Raw genomic sequence first — 14,368 nt, 5'->3', positions numbered from 1 at the left:
TACAATGAAACTTCAAGTCCTCCCAAAGTGCAACATCTCACATTTGTCCACATTAAATTCCATCTGCCTTTTCTTTCCCAGCTAGTCCACATTCGCTGCCATCTTTGAAACCCTTTCTCACGGTCCATGACACCTCACATCTTTGTATCACCTGCTGTCTTGGTGATCTAATTTACCAAAGTATCATCTTCCCCCACCCCTGCCGAAATGAGAATGTATTTGCCAAAATGATTGAAATGAAAAAAAACTACACACACTCCATCTCTTCCCCACACCTTCTTTCTCAGTTCCCTCTTCCCAAAACCCCTTCGTTCAGTCTACCTCACCCCCTAACATCTGTCAGGACCCTGCATCTCAGCTTGCTCCCTCCAGATCATTTTCCTCTCGACCCCTTCTCTCTCTCCCTCCTGCTTTATTCGTCCCTTCTTTTTCCCTCGCCAACATTCAGTTTTCCTTCCCCACCCCATCACACCAATTGCCACAACTTGACAAATTATCAGTTGCTCTCTCAGCATGGGCTACTCAACTGCTGTTCTTGACGCTACCCCCTTCTTCCAAACCAACCACCCAGAACATGCTGCAATACCCTCAGCCCCTCTCCCCATCACTTCAGCATTTTTTCCTCTTCTACCCTCCCACCTGTATCCACCAATTACCTCTTACCTGTTAGTCTGTGCTCCTCCCCTTTTTTATTGATGCCTGCCTGGTTTTTGCTTATTCCTGAAGGGCCACAGTCTGAAAAGTTGGTTACCCTTTACATCCCAAGGATGCTGCATGACCTGCTGAGTTTCTCCAGCCCTTGTGTACTGCATTCAACTCCAGCATTTGCACTTTCTTGTTCTATTCCCAAGACATGTTGCCTGACTGAGTCCACACTCTCCCTGAATTAACTGGCTCATGCAGGTGATCCAAGTATCCCATTCACCTGGTATTATCCAAGTGTAACTTCTGGCACTGACCAACAAGCCCTTCACCTTTCAGTTGGAAACATTGCAGCCACCCTGAATCAACGATTTACGTTATATAGCTTCTCATTTATGCACAGATGCAGGGTAATGTAGAAGTCAATTGTGATTCTCTGCTCCTCCACAACTTGAGCAGCCAAACCAGGGTAATGAATTCACAAGTTCAAGTCTCATCATCTGACTGTACATATAAAACCCGACGAACTGGAAGATTTCCAGACCACGATGCAGAAGCATACACAGTACATAATAACCACATCAAAACAGAGATATTTTTAAAAAATATATATATTTCCTCAGTTACAGGATACTGATCATAAATCCCACAGCTGGCAGGAAGAAGCTATTTCCCAGCATGGCAATCCTGATTTTGATGTTCCTTTACCTCTTTATTGATGGTAATGGGCCCAAAATACTGTGTGCTGGATGGAGGGGGTCTTCTATATCTCGCTGAGCACTCTTTAAGTAATGTTTCCTCTTGCTTTTTTGATAATTCTCTGTATTGACCTGGTCCGATGCTTTGCAGCTACCATACCATGCAAAGATGCAGTCAGATAGGACACACTCAATTGTGTCTCTGTAAAAAGTAGTCAAGACAAGGGCTGGTAGGCTTCCCCTCATCAACCCCCTTAGGAAACACCTTCCTGACTAATGAGGTGTTCACATGGGGATACATAAAATGTGGCTCTTGGTTGGACAAAGTGTAACTGAATATTTGGCAAGTGCAAAGTTACAATTTGGGATCAATAACCCCTTTGATCCTTAAAAATACAGTTATTCCGTCATAATGATCTCAAAATTCAATCTCCATTGAGATTTTACAGAAATATAAAATTCACACCACTTCTGCTTTTCAAATTTGATTAATACCTTGATATCTATAAAATACTTTTAAAGTATTATTGATTTGCTGTGCTATTTTGGCTCCTATGCTTGATGGTGCAGGACAAATGACGTACAATAGCAACTGACTTTGGGAGGGGCAACATTCATGCCACGGATCATTAGATTGTTTCAGCAGTTTGCAGTGAGGCATAGTGAAGTAGTATGTTGAATGCAGGGATTCAAAGCTGCTAGACTGTGGGATGGAAGTCAGTAGTTGGTGAATAGTGATAAATTGTTATCTGTTACTTTAATGAGATATTAGATTATCAAACAATTGAGCACAACATTCAGAGAATGGGAAGTCATCAAAAGCAAGACACTTTGTCTATTCCCATTAAAAATCAGTTTAACTAACAACAATTAAAAGGTGACCAAGCATTTCTGAAATAGATCAAAAAAATTCTATGGCTATCAAAAACTGCCATGCAAAATAGCCTTAAAAAGCAAAGTAATTCAGTACCTGATGAGTTACATTCAGTTCCACTCAATCTTACATTTGGAGACAATTCATCAAAGGTTCCTTTTCTCTGGCCTTCTTCATCACCAGACTCTTCAGATTCCACTCGCCGGTCAACTATCAAAACACAACATGATTACTATATCTACTTAGAAGTGATCTTGCACCCAATTGTCAGCCTACTGAGCTTCATCCTCTATCTCATCCAATTTCCACAACCTCACCAAATTCTCAATCATTCAGTAACCTTCCATCACTCCTCAATTCTATAATCCCTCCCAGCATCCTCCCTCAATCTTTTAATCCCTGCAGGCTCATACTACCCTCACCTCTACCCCATCGCCCTGAGTCTGCAACCACCACCCCACCCCTTTCAACCATGGCACAACCTCCAACTTCCACTCTTCCTTGATCCAACCACCACTTTCTATAACATTCTACTCCTCCACCAGCTTTACAATATCCCCATCCTCCATCAATCCCATCTCCTCACTCAACTTCCACAGCTCTCCCGAGCAACCTACCCCAAATCCACATTCGCCACTTCCACCCAATGCTCAGTGGAGCACATGCTCTCAAATCCACTCACAAGCAACCACCAGACACCCTTTCACTCCTTGCCTTACTCACATTTGCTCTCACTGGCACCCCCCTGATCCTACCAGCTCTCCCTACCAACTCCTTCTACCTACTATCCCTGGTCTCCACCGCCACGCTAGCACCTTATCTACCCACAACTTTCCCTGCAGACCATCCACTACCTCCAGCCAAACCAAAAGACACACTCATTCCGACTTACCCAACGTAACCACCGTTGATCTCTCCCACCCTCTCCAAACCCCAACCAATACCAAACCCCCCCCCCCAGTCTTCCTTACGCCTTTATCCCTCTCCTTCGCATATCTGTTCGACCCACCCGAATACACGCAAACTGTTCCAAGCAGGATTCATACTCCTTCCCTCTCATCCGCCACCCCCTCCTTTCTCTGGTTTACCCTCCCCCGTTCGTTCATTCTCTTCCCACTCACTCTCCATGGCCTGCTGCTCGCCTCCGTTCTCCGCCATTCTTTACTCCGCCCCAAAACAGCGGAAGTAGCACTTCGATTGCGATCCACTCGTCCAATAGCAATAGAGATCGGGTTCCACTTGTCCAATAGAAACAAAGTGAAGGCGGGTTCAATGCACATCCTTAGAGTGGGCTCTGCGCATGTGCACGAAGCTAATAGGTTCTCTGCTGCGATGTGTCGTAACGGATTCCTTTCCTTCAGGATCGGGACTTCAAAATCATCTCATTCAGAATTCATACCGCGATTTAAATGTATTTCGCCTTATTGTTCAGAAAGGATCAGGGAATGGATGAAATGTAAAAGTGGAGGCCATTCTTACAGTTTCAACCAATTCGGCCCCCCCACCCTCCAAAAATGACCAGCTTGGCCTCTGCCACTTTGCAGCACCCAACTTGTGGCCACTGTAATTCACTGTTCTTCACGTACGCAGGGATGATTTAAATGTAAGGGAGGCTTCTGCCTCCACCAGGGAATTCCCAACTGAACAGAAGCTTCTGGGGAATACTCACCAGGAGCGTCTGTTAACAGAGGGAGAGACTTAAGGATTCAGGTCAAGTGAGGAAACGAGAGAATAAAGTATACATCTTTGATCGGACCACAACCAAGGTTGCTCTGGTGACTCAATTGTTTAATTACGGTGAAGGGCGTCAGACCTCCAAAAGTTTTTTTTTAAATTAGACATAGAGTACGGTAACAGGCCATTTCGGCCCACGGGTCTGTGCTGCCCAATTTACACCCGATCAACCTACACGCCTGGTACATTTTTGAACAGTGAGAGGAATCCAGAGTCGCTGGAGAAAAACCCACACAGACATGCGGAGAACATAAAAACTCCTTTCAGACAGCGTGGGATTCAAACCCCTGTCCGGTCCCGATTGCTGGCACTGTAAAGGCATTGCGCTTACTGCTATGCCAACTGTGCCCCCCTTTTGTCTGTACCAAAGACACGACAGCTTTTTTTTGCCCTAATGGCCTGCTAATATTATTTATTTATTTTCCTGTCCTTTATATATACTATTTTTGAAGTGTCTTCTGTGATACTTGGATGTTTGGATCATTGAGATCTCTTCTGGGGAAGGTGGGATCTGTATAAATTGTATGGCTTACACCTGAATTCAAGGGGAAGAAATATCCTTGTGGACAGGTTTGCTAGTGTGGTTCAGGTGGGCTTAAACTGGGCTTATTCAGAAAATCAGAAGGCATGGGATCCAGGTAAACTTGGCCATGTGAATTCAGAATTGGCTTGCCTGTAGAAAGTAAACGGTTGTGGTGGAGGGAGTACATTTGGATTGGAGGGCTGTGACTAATGGTGACTCACAAGGATCGATTCTGGGACCTCTGCTTTTTGTGATTTTTATTAATAACTTGGATGAGAGGATAGAAGGGTGGGTTGACAAGTTTACAGACGACATAAAGATTGGTGGTGTTGCAGATAGTGTAGAGGAGTGTAAAAGATTGCAGAGAAACATTGATAGGATGCAGAGCTTGGCTGAGAAGTGGCAGATGGTATTCAATCTGAGGGTTACATGTTGAAAGGACAAACTCCAAGGTAGAGTACAAAGTTAATGGCAGGATTCTTGGTCGTGTGGAAGAGCAGAGGGATCTTGGTGGGGAGAGGTCCATGTCCACATTTCCCTGAAAGGTGCCTCACAGGTAGACGGGGTAAATTAAGCAAGCTCATGAGGTGTTACCTTTCATAAATTAAGGGATTGAGTTTAAAACCTGTGAGGAAATGATGCAGCTCCACAAAAATCTGGTTATACTCTGGAGTACTGTTCGCCTCATTATAGGAAAGACATGCAAGCATTGGAAAGGGTGCAGAGGAGATTTACCGGGATGATACCTGGTTTAGTGAGTATGCATTATGAGCAGAGATTAAAGGAGCTAGGGCTTTACTCTTTGGAGAGGAGATAAGAGAAGACAATAACAAAGGTATACAAGATATTAAGAGGAATAGACAGAGAGGACAGCCTGCACCTCCTTCCCAGGGCACCACTGTTCAATAAAAGACGGCATGGCCTTCAGGTCATGAGTGAAAAGTTCAAGGGAGAATGAGACTTTCAGTGCATATGTACATTGTACAAAGTATGTGGCAATAAACATGATCATTTACATAGATTGAAAGATTTTTTTCAGTATTTTTATTGGATTTTACTGAAATAATACATAAATAGAAGCCATTAATCCAAGGTAATATATGACAAAGAATATACAGAGAAAACCCATTATATAAGGAAAATAAAACTATTATATATAAACTCAATATCATAACAGTCAGAGATAAAAAGTAATAAATACTTAAACAATTATAACATTTGTCTAATTGAAAAAGATATTAAAAAAAAGTAAATATGATACTAATCTGTTCTACACATTCTATCCCCTTACCCTTCTGAAGATATCTGGTAAGGACATATCATTTCACTATTGTTAAAAAAAAACCACAAACTCATAAAACAAGATCAAAGTGATCTTATAAATGATGAAAATAAATAATAAAATGACCTCATAAACTTAGAAAATATAAATCATTTACAATAGAACATCTGATTTTTTCCAAAGTTAGGCATGCCATCATATCAGATAGCCATTGAGTGTAAGTAGGAGGGACAGCATCTTTCCATCTCATCAGTATTGAATGTCTAGCAATAAGGGAGGCAAAAGAGACCACATGGGATTGCAACATAGTTAAATTTAAATCAATTATCTTAGCTGATCCAAAAAGGGCAATTATAGGATTAGGTATCAGATTCACATTGAGAATTAAAGATAAGGTACAAAAGATATCTTCCTAAAAAAATAGAAAAAAAGGAACAAGATCAAACCATATGTAACATAGTACCTTCTTCAGTCTTACATCTGTCACATTTCAAGGAAATATTTGAGTAAGATGTAGCCAATTGAACTTTAGAAAAGTGAGCTTGATGTGCTATCTTAAACTGTAAAAGCTAAATCAGGCACACAAAGATGAATTTACCAATTTTAAGATAGAATCCCATGTAGTATTCAACAATGTAAGTAGAATATATTGCTCCCATAATTTATAGATTGGAAGATCTCCAAGTTAATTGATGTTTCACTTGAAAGGGCTGTTTGGATCCCTAGAAGAGAGAATGTAAGTGGTAAATCTATATGGAGAGCTCTTTCAACCCACGTCTACCAAGGCCTTTCGCATGGCCATGCTCCCAAACACTCCATTACTTTTGCTGCAGGTTTTCACCTTGCTCTCTTAATTTTATAAACTGCTTTCAGGTCTCCCCTCAGCCTCCGACATCCAGAGAATACAACCGAAATTTGTCCAACGTCTCCCCTCCTCTCATACCCTCTAATCTCCACCGCATCCAGTAAATCTTTTCAGTACCCTTCCTAAAGCCTCTACATCTACCCTGTTATAGGATGACCAGAATACTCCAAGTACCCACAGTTTTATATAGCTGCAACATGACTTCCTTACTCGAAACTCAATGGCTTACTCAATGCAGGCAAGCAAGCACGTTGGAGAGTTGATAAAATCACCACGAAATATGGCCCTCAAGTTTCTGTGTTTGTATTGGAACTCCAACATTAGTGATGCTTACACTGAAAAATGCTGGTATTTTGCCAAATCTTTGGTAATCCCCATCTAGTTTCAGCTTGTTAAGTTTTCTTTAGATTTTAATTAATTTACTATCACAAATTTGGCATTGTTCAATTAAAAGTTATGCCATTGCTTCCCACCTCATCAAGCACCTCCTGCTGCATATGTGATAGATCAAAGAGGGCATGCAGTACCTTAGCTCAATTTGATGGGTGCTCACAGAAGCTCAAATTGTGGAAGGAACAACCTTTCAAATTATTTACCAACCTGCTGTGTCAAGCATACTTGGCATGCAGTGTCTGCAGGTCCCACATTGTCCTCATCCTCCACCTCAAAACCAACAAAGCTGAAATCAAATTCAAGTTTATTGTCATCTGATTGTACATATACAACCCAACGAAACAGAGCATCTCTGGACCATAGTTCACACACACACACACACACACACACACACACACACACACACACACACACACACACACACACACACACACACACACACACACACACACACACACACACAGAGTACATCCTGCACACAAATGACATATACAAATCTCGATCCAAAGTAAATATATACAAAGCAAAGTAAGTCATTCTCAATCCAGGAAGCACTGAAATATAGCCTGGAAGCATGTCTCCTCACAAAAGAGTAAAGCAGATCTGGATCTCGCTCTCAAAAGGCAATTAAGGCAAGAATCAAATGAAGATGTTCAAAGTGCCTTGTGGTCTGAGAGTATCAAAGGATATGGACAAGACAGGATAAACAGACAATATTGAGAAATTGTTGTACATAAGTACAATGTACCAACATTCTTACTTGCTGCAACCAAACAGGTACCCAAGATACAGCAACTACAATACCATACGTTAAATCACTAAGGCAGAAAAGAGATAATAAATATCAAACAACAGATAAATAAATATTTGGAGTTGCACTTTGTACAGTAGAAGTGTTGTTTCAGTGGTGTAGGCAAATCTTTTGGTGGTCCTGGACTTGCTTATGGTTATGGTTGGCATAGCAGTTAGCGCAATGTCTTTTACAGTGCCAGGAATTGGGATTCCAACCCTGTGATGTCTGTAAGGAGTAGGTACATTCTCCTCACATCTGCGTGGGTTTTCTCTGTGGGCTCTGGTTTTCTCCCACCATTTGCAACATACCAGGGGTGTTGGTTAATTGGGTGTAAATTGGGTGGCACGGACTTGTGGGCTGAAATGGCGTGTTACTGTGCAGTATGTCCAAATTTAAATTAATATAAAACCAGTCCTCATCAACAGCAGTGGAAAGGGTGAAGAACTTGAAATTCCTGAGAATCACCATCTCCGAAGATCCATCCTGTATCCTTCATGTTAATGCAATCATGAAGAAGACTTGCAAGTGGCTGTACTTTGTTAGAAGTTTGCAAGATTTGGTATGTCACCAAAGAAAGACATAAACAATCAATGCAAAAATAGAAAAAAAAAATTCAGTAATAAATAATGTGCAAAGTAAGAATTCTTAATCTCTAATTTAATCTGTTGTTTAGGAATCTGATAGCAATGAGGAAGTATACAGGAGTGAGAGAGATCAGCTGGTTAAGTGGTGTCACTACAACAACCTGACAAAGCAGCATTCTTCAGTCCTTGGTACAAAAACATGCAAACACATACCAATACAATCGATACATGTGCAGTACATTAAATACATATACAAAAAAATAAATAAATATTGTTAAATAAATAGTAAAGTTTCAGAGAGTTTGTCTGAGCAGCTCATCAGTCGTTCAGCAGTCTTACTGCCCATGGGAAGAAGCTGTTTCTTGGCCTGGTGCTTCTGGCTCTGATACTCCTGTATTTCCTTCTGAGTGGGAGCAGCTGAAAGATGCTGTGTGCAGGGTGGGAGAGGTCCTCATTGATTTTGCAAGCCCTCTTCAAACTATGATTTCAGTTGATTAAGTCATTGAGGGTGGGGGGGGGGAGGTGGGCAGGAAGGGAGACCCCAGTGATCCTCTCTGCTGCTTTTATGGTCCTGTGGATTGACCCCCGATCCAATACCATAGAAAGTTGACAGGAATGTGCTGGTCGTCTTGCCTGCCCCAGTCTTCTCAGGAAATGCAGTTGCTGTTGCGCCTTCCTGACAAATGAGATGTTGTGTGTCCAGGGTCGGTCACTACTTAAGTGGACTCCAAGGAACTTGGTGCTCTCTACTTTTTCCACTAGTGAGCTATTCATGTGTTGTGAAGGGTGATCGTCTCAGGTCCTCCAGAAGTCCACAATCATCTCCTTTGACTTGTTCATGTTGAGACTCAGGTTGTTATTCTTGCACCATATCACAAGAATTTCTACCTCTTCTCTGTAGGGTGGCTCATTATTCTTGCTGATGAAGCCAGCTACTGTTGCATCATCTGCAAATTTGATGACTTTGTTGAAGCTGGATCTGGCATTGCTGTTATGGATTAGAAGTGGACTGAGCATAGCCCTGAGGTGCACCAATCCTCAACATGCTGGTGCTTGATGTTCAGGACAGACTGTGATCTTTCTATTAGGAAGTTTAGAATCCAGTTACAGAGAGGGAGATTGAGTCCCAGCAGGGATAGCTTCTCCAGCAGTCTCCAGGGAATGATTGCATTAAATGCAGAGCTGAAATCAATGAAAAGTAGCTTGGTGTGTGAGTCATAATTCTCCAGGTGGGACAGGATGGAGTGGAGGGACAAGGCTATGGTATCATCAGTGGTATGGTTCCATCTGTAAGCAAATTGAAATGGGTCCAGTGTCTCTGGGAGATGCTGTTTGATGCATTCCATCACCAAATGCTCAAAGCATTTCATAATGGTGGAGGTTAACACCACTGGACAGTTGTCATTGAGGCTTGTTACTGCCGCCTTCTTTGGTACCAGGATTATGGTGGCCGTTAAAACCTGTGGTGACGATGGACTGCTGCAGCGACATGTTGAAGATGTCTGAAAGGACTTCTGTCAGTTGGTTTTGTGCAGTCTTTCAATACCGACCAGGTATGTTGTCTGGTTCTGCTGCCTTGTGTGGGTTCATCTTGGATAGGGTTCTCCTCTCCTCGCTATGCAGCTCTGCAGGGGACTTGTACATCTGGAGGACACAGAGCTTTCTTCTTGTCAAGCCAGATGGCGAAGATGTTCAGGGTGTCCAGAAGCGAGCCATCGTGTTCTTTGACTTGCAAGGTTGTCTTGTGATCTGTTGTAGTTTTAATCAGTTCTTGGTTGTCAGCATTTCTGAAGATCTATTCTAGGGTAATCACGTCAAGGCAACCATGAAGACGGTACTCTTTTGGCTATATTTTGTTAGGAATTTGAGGTGATTTGTTATGTTACCACAGATTCTTGCAAATTTCTACAGGTGTACCGTGGAGAGCGTTCTGACTGGTTGCATCACTGTCTGTTATGGAGGTGGCGAGGCACAGGACAGGAAGAGAGTTGTGGACTCAGCCATCGCCATCGTGAGCATCAGCCTTCCCTCCATCTGGGATGTCTACAAGAGGTGTTGTCTCAAGAAAGCAGCCGCTATCCTCAAGGACCCTCACCACCCAGGCCAAAAAAAAGCTTCTTCCCTACTGCCATCAGGTTTCTGAATGGATGCAACCTCTTTTAAAAATCTTATTTTGCATTTATTTATATTGTAATTTATAACAATTTTTGCACCTGCAGCAAAACATCAAACTTCGTGACACATGTTCATGACAATAAATTCTGATTCTGGATGGGATGTTGGTGTCCATGATTGGCTTGTCTTGCTTTGGCACTTACTGTTCCTTGGCTATAGCATCATCAGTGGTGCGTTCCATCTGTAGGCAAATTGAAATGGGCCCAGTGTTTCTGGGAGGTGCTGTTTGATGCATTCCATCACCAGATGCTCAAGCATTTCATAAAGGTGGAGGTCGAGACATGTAAACCAGACCATGACAATAACAAGTCAGTATACTTTCCACAGTGCACCTTGCAGACGTTTGATAGAAGACATGCCCATCTCAGACCTCTTAGAAGGTAGAGGTGCGAAATATTTATCCTGTGGTAATATTTGCAGGACAAGCTCGAGGGCAATTCGAGAAATTCAAATGATTGCAATAATTCACCATCTTACCAGTTAAAAACGAAGAAGGAGGCTTAAAATAAGCAGTGATTGTAGTAAAAACACACAATAAATGTTGGGGGGGTGGGGGGGTGGAATAAGCATATCATGCCCTCTGACCCCGCCCCCTTCGTGCCCATGGTTACCAGACCGCGCGTTCACCTCGAAGCAAACGGTCCAGCCAGAGGCTCCGCCTTCAAAGGCTGTTGATTGGTCGACACTGGCGCTTCCCTCAGACTCTGGGTCCGATTGGCGATCCAGGGTGCCACTCGTGGCGTGGAGCCAATGGTTTGAGGGGAAATTTGGCGGCCAAGCGCGGGATTGAATGTGAGTATGGCGGCTGGGAGAGTGGCGGAGAATAACGGCAGCGGAGACGGGTCGGGGGCTCCGGCTAAGTGAAGGGTGCTCGCTTTATTCAGGAGCTGAGCTGTAAGTTGCCGTCCTCATTCTCATTGAGGTGCCCATTGAGCTCTATTGCAACATTTTGTGCATCCCCCTCTCAGACCATTAAACCTATCTGGGTGCCGGCCTAAGCGTTCGCCTCAATCCGACTTGACGACGGGGACTAACATTCGTCTGGAGCAGTGGTTTTCAACTTTACTTTCTCCTCTCATACCACTGTAAGTAATCCCAGAGCACCTAGAGCATAGGGAATATATACAGCGGTACGTGAGGGGGAAAGGAACAGCTTGAAAACCTCCCTTTTAATCTTACCCAATTGACTCTTTAATGTGTTCTATTTGAATATTGGCTGGATGTTCCTTTTCTGCTACTTCTAAAACTTTTCACAAAACGTATCTGCTGCTCTCTAACTTACGAGAACAGCATGTGTGAGCCTGCAGCTGACGTGGACTTTTTACCCCCTCCATAAATCTTCGTCCGCGAAGCCAAGCCAAAGAAAGAACCCAGTGGTTTTCACACTTTTTCTTTCCACTCACGTACCTTATGCCGTAGATGCTCTGTGATTATTGAGGGATTGCTTAAGGTGGGATTTGGGTGGGAAGGGAAGGTTGAGAACCCCTGTTTCAGTCGTACCTAATGGACTCGTTATGTGCACGGTTTCATAACTCCAAAGGAAATGGACCAATGACAAATTTTCTCAAGCAAAATATCTCAGTAACAGTTGGGTCTAGAGCATTGGTTCTCAGCCTTCCCTTCCCACGTACATACCACTTTGAGTAATCCCTATGGTATAGGGATTACTTAAAATGGAATGTGAGGGTAAGGAAAAAGTTTGAAAACCACTGGCCAAATCATGATCAATGGTTATGTGGTGTTGACATTTGGAGAAGGTTAAATGTGCAATTTCTGATTTGAATTAATTTCTGATTTGAGTTATTTTTACAATATTTAATTTGTTATGAAGGTAGAACTGTTGATTAATGAGGTAATTAATCACTCAGGAATTTTTTTTGGTTAAACAGCTTCTTTCTTGGTAGTGGATTTACATTTTCCTTTTTAATAACAAAATATCAATACATTATAATCTGTTTGATTGAAATGTGGGATACCTTGGATGAAATTATATGATTTAAGTATAATGTATTTTCTTGACTTTTAACATATCTATTTGTGCTCTGCATTTTTGGATGTGAAATTTCAATGTTAATAGAAATACTGAAAAAGAAAATCACTGGTCAAAAGTATCCCCTTCTCCAGTTCCTCGAGTTGGTTGCCTGCTGTCAAATTGGCTAAATGTCCAATCCCAACCAGATCCAGTCCTGTTACACCCACTTTGGGATTGAGGATGATTTACAATGAGTTCTGAGATGGTAAATGAAGCCACATGGAATCTGCAGTTGTCAGGAGGTGCTTCACAGTAGAGATAAATGGCAATTTGTGGCCTCTGTATACTCTCGTTGCTGGGGTCTTGTCATCTTGCATTCTTAATTTTGAGTGGCCATAGGCCAGAGATTTTCAGGAATTTTCCAATGAGGCTTTGAGGACTCCTTTGCATTTCCATCCAAGTCTCAAAAGAACATATGACTGTTAAAATCTCTGCTGGATAGAAAATCAAACATCTTGTCCAGATGAGGTCTTGTGCCTCAAATACCTATCACCTTTTAAAACATAACCTTCTGTTTCTCTTTTTTGTAATGGTACTCTGCCGATGTAAAATTTGCTTTTTCATGCTTGTCTTTCCCAAGATGTGGGAAGTGGTGCATTTTGTCCAAGTTCCCCTGTGGATGCTGAAAGTTGGTCTTAAATGTGTACAAACACAAATGCTGTCCACAGCTCAGTTATTGAGGTTGGGATGCTTATGCAATTGAGGTGTAGTGATTTGAACAGTTTCTCTTTTGTCCTGTAGATCCATTCTAATAGAAAGCTGATTGGAGGTGAAATACAACATTGTGGTGAGAAAGATGAAGGAAATTGTCAGGTGTTGATAAAACCTTGCTGGACACAATTTGATAATGAGATTGAATCTGTTGTGGACCCATTGACTGAGGTCATGACTGGCATGTCATTTGATTGCAGGTATAACATTTCTGTGGGCAGCAAGATTTGAGAGAGATGTTCCATTTTCCCTGAATTGACAGTACTGGAACCTTTCATGGGTGGGCAAACAGGGTTATGCTGAATTGGTTAGCCATTGACCAAGTGCAGCCTGATTCTTGGATAAGCTTGGCTTTGGTCATCTGAGCAAAGCTAATTGCTGAATGGGAAAGATTATGAGGAAAAGGAAGAGGAATGAGCCTGCAAGGGAAGGGAAGAGATCAGGAAGAGGCCCTCTTGCTTTACAGCCCTGTTGCCTGAAGCATTGCCCTAGGCTTGCAATAGAAAAACTAGTGTAGCAGTTAGTGTATCTCTTACAGAGCCAGCAACGTGTGTTTGAGTCCTGCGATGTCTGTAAATTTGCATCTTCTCCCCAAATTCAATAGAGAGTTCAATACTGTGTCTCTTAATAGAAAACGAGGCAGGAAATGTGACAGAATTTTAGTGATCATAATGCCAATAATTTCAAGATAATTATTGATAAGAATTTATTTGGTCCTAGGGTGAGATATGTATTATTTCCATATATGATTTTTAAAAAGTGTAAAAGGAAAGCAGTGGTCCCGTGGCTCTCTGCTCAAAGTTTATGGGCTCCTTTCCCTATGAAGCAGTCAAGTTTAGTGTTTTTTTTCCCATCTCTTGATTTCAGTCTGTGGCCCACTTAAATGTGCTGTGGTCCCTGTTGAGAATGGCTGTGCTAGATACTGCTGACTGAAATTAGTTATTTTCTTGTATCTGGAGTAGATTAGATAAGATTTGTCAAACAAATAAAAGATGGAAAGACTCTGTGGGTCAGGCAGCATCTGTGGATGGAAATAGTGCCAAAATAACAACCTCTCACAAT

At 42.2% G+C, this 14,368-nt stretch overlaps 2 protein-coding genes and 1 long non-coding RNA gene across 7 annotated transcripts in view; 1 reads left to right on the top strand and 2 right to left on the bottom strand.

Annotated features, from left to right (window-relative positions):
- ppp1r7 (protein phosphatase 1, regulatory (inhibitor) subunit 7) overlaps positions 1–3,532 on the bottom strand; it is a 60,189-nt gene extending 56,657 nt beyond the window's left edge. The window contains exons 1-2 of one of the 2 annotated variants that reach the window (XM_069896416.1): positions 3,336–3,532; positions 2,311–2,424 (exon numbers count right to left, since the gene is read on the bottom strand). In XM_069896416.1, coding sequence (XP_069752517.1) covers positions 2,311–2,424; positions 3,336–3,372 — 151 coding nt within the window. In that variant the 5' untranslated portion in view covers positions 3,373–3,532. The remainder of the gene's footprint in view (positions 1–2,310; positions 2,425–3,335) is intronic. The other variant, XM_069896415.1, reaches the window with a different exon arrangement.
- Positions 3,533–5,556: 2,024 nt separating this feature from the next.
- Positions 5,557–11,119, bottom strand: LOC138742977 (uncharacterized). Its single transcript, XR_011344551.1, has 3 exons — positions 11,041–11,119; positions 7,219–7,297; positions 5,557–6,475 (listed from the first exon to the last, which is right to left on the bottom strand). It is a non-coding gene; the product is annotated as an uncharacterized lncRNA (long non-coding RNA).
- A 105-nt stretch (positions 11,120–11,224) lies between these two features.
- The window catches only part of pask (PAS domain containing serine/threonine kinase), a 90,651-nt gene continuing 87,507 nt past the window's right edge, over positions 11,225–14,368 (top strand). For 3 of the 4 annotated variants that reach the window (XM_069896411.1, XM_069896409.1, XM_069896412.1), the window contains exon 1: positions 11,362–11,457. The gene's annotated coding sequence lies outside the window, so the exon portion shown is untranslated. The other variant, XM_069896410.1, reaches the window with a different exon arrangement.

This window comes from Narcine bancroftii, chromosome 9 (genome assembly GCF_036971445.1).
Source record: "Narcine bancroftii isolate sNarBan1 chromosome 9, sNarBan1.hap1, whole genome shotgun sequence".
Taxonomy (NCBI): Eukaryota; Metazoa; Chordata; class Chondrichthyes; order Torpediniformes; family Narcinidae; genus Narcine; species Narcine bancroftii.
The sequence above is the reverse complement of the archived record's forward strand: the minus strand, read 5'-3'. Positions and strand labels throughout refer to the sequence as shown.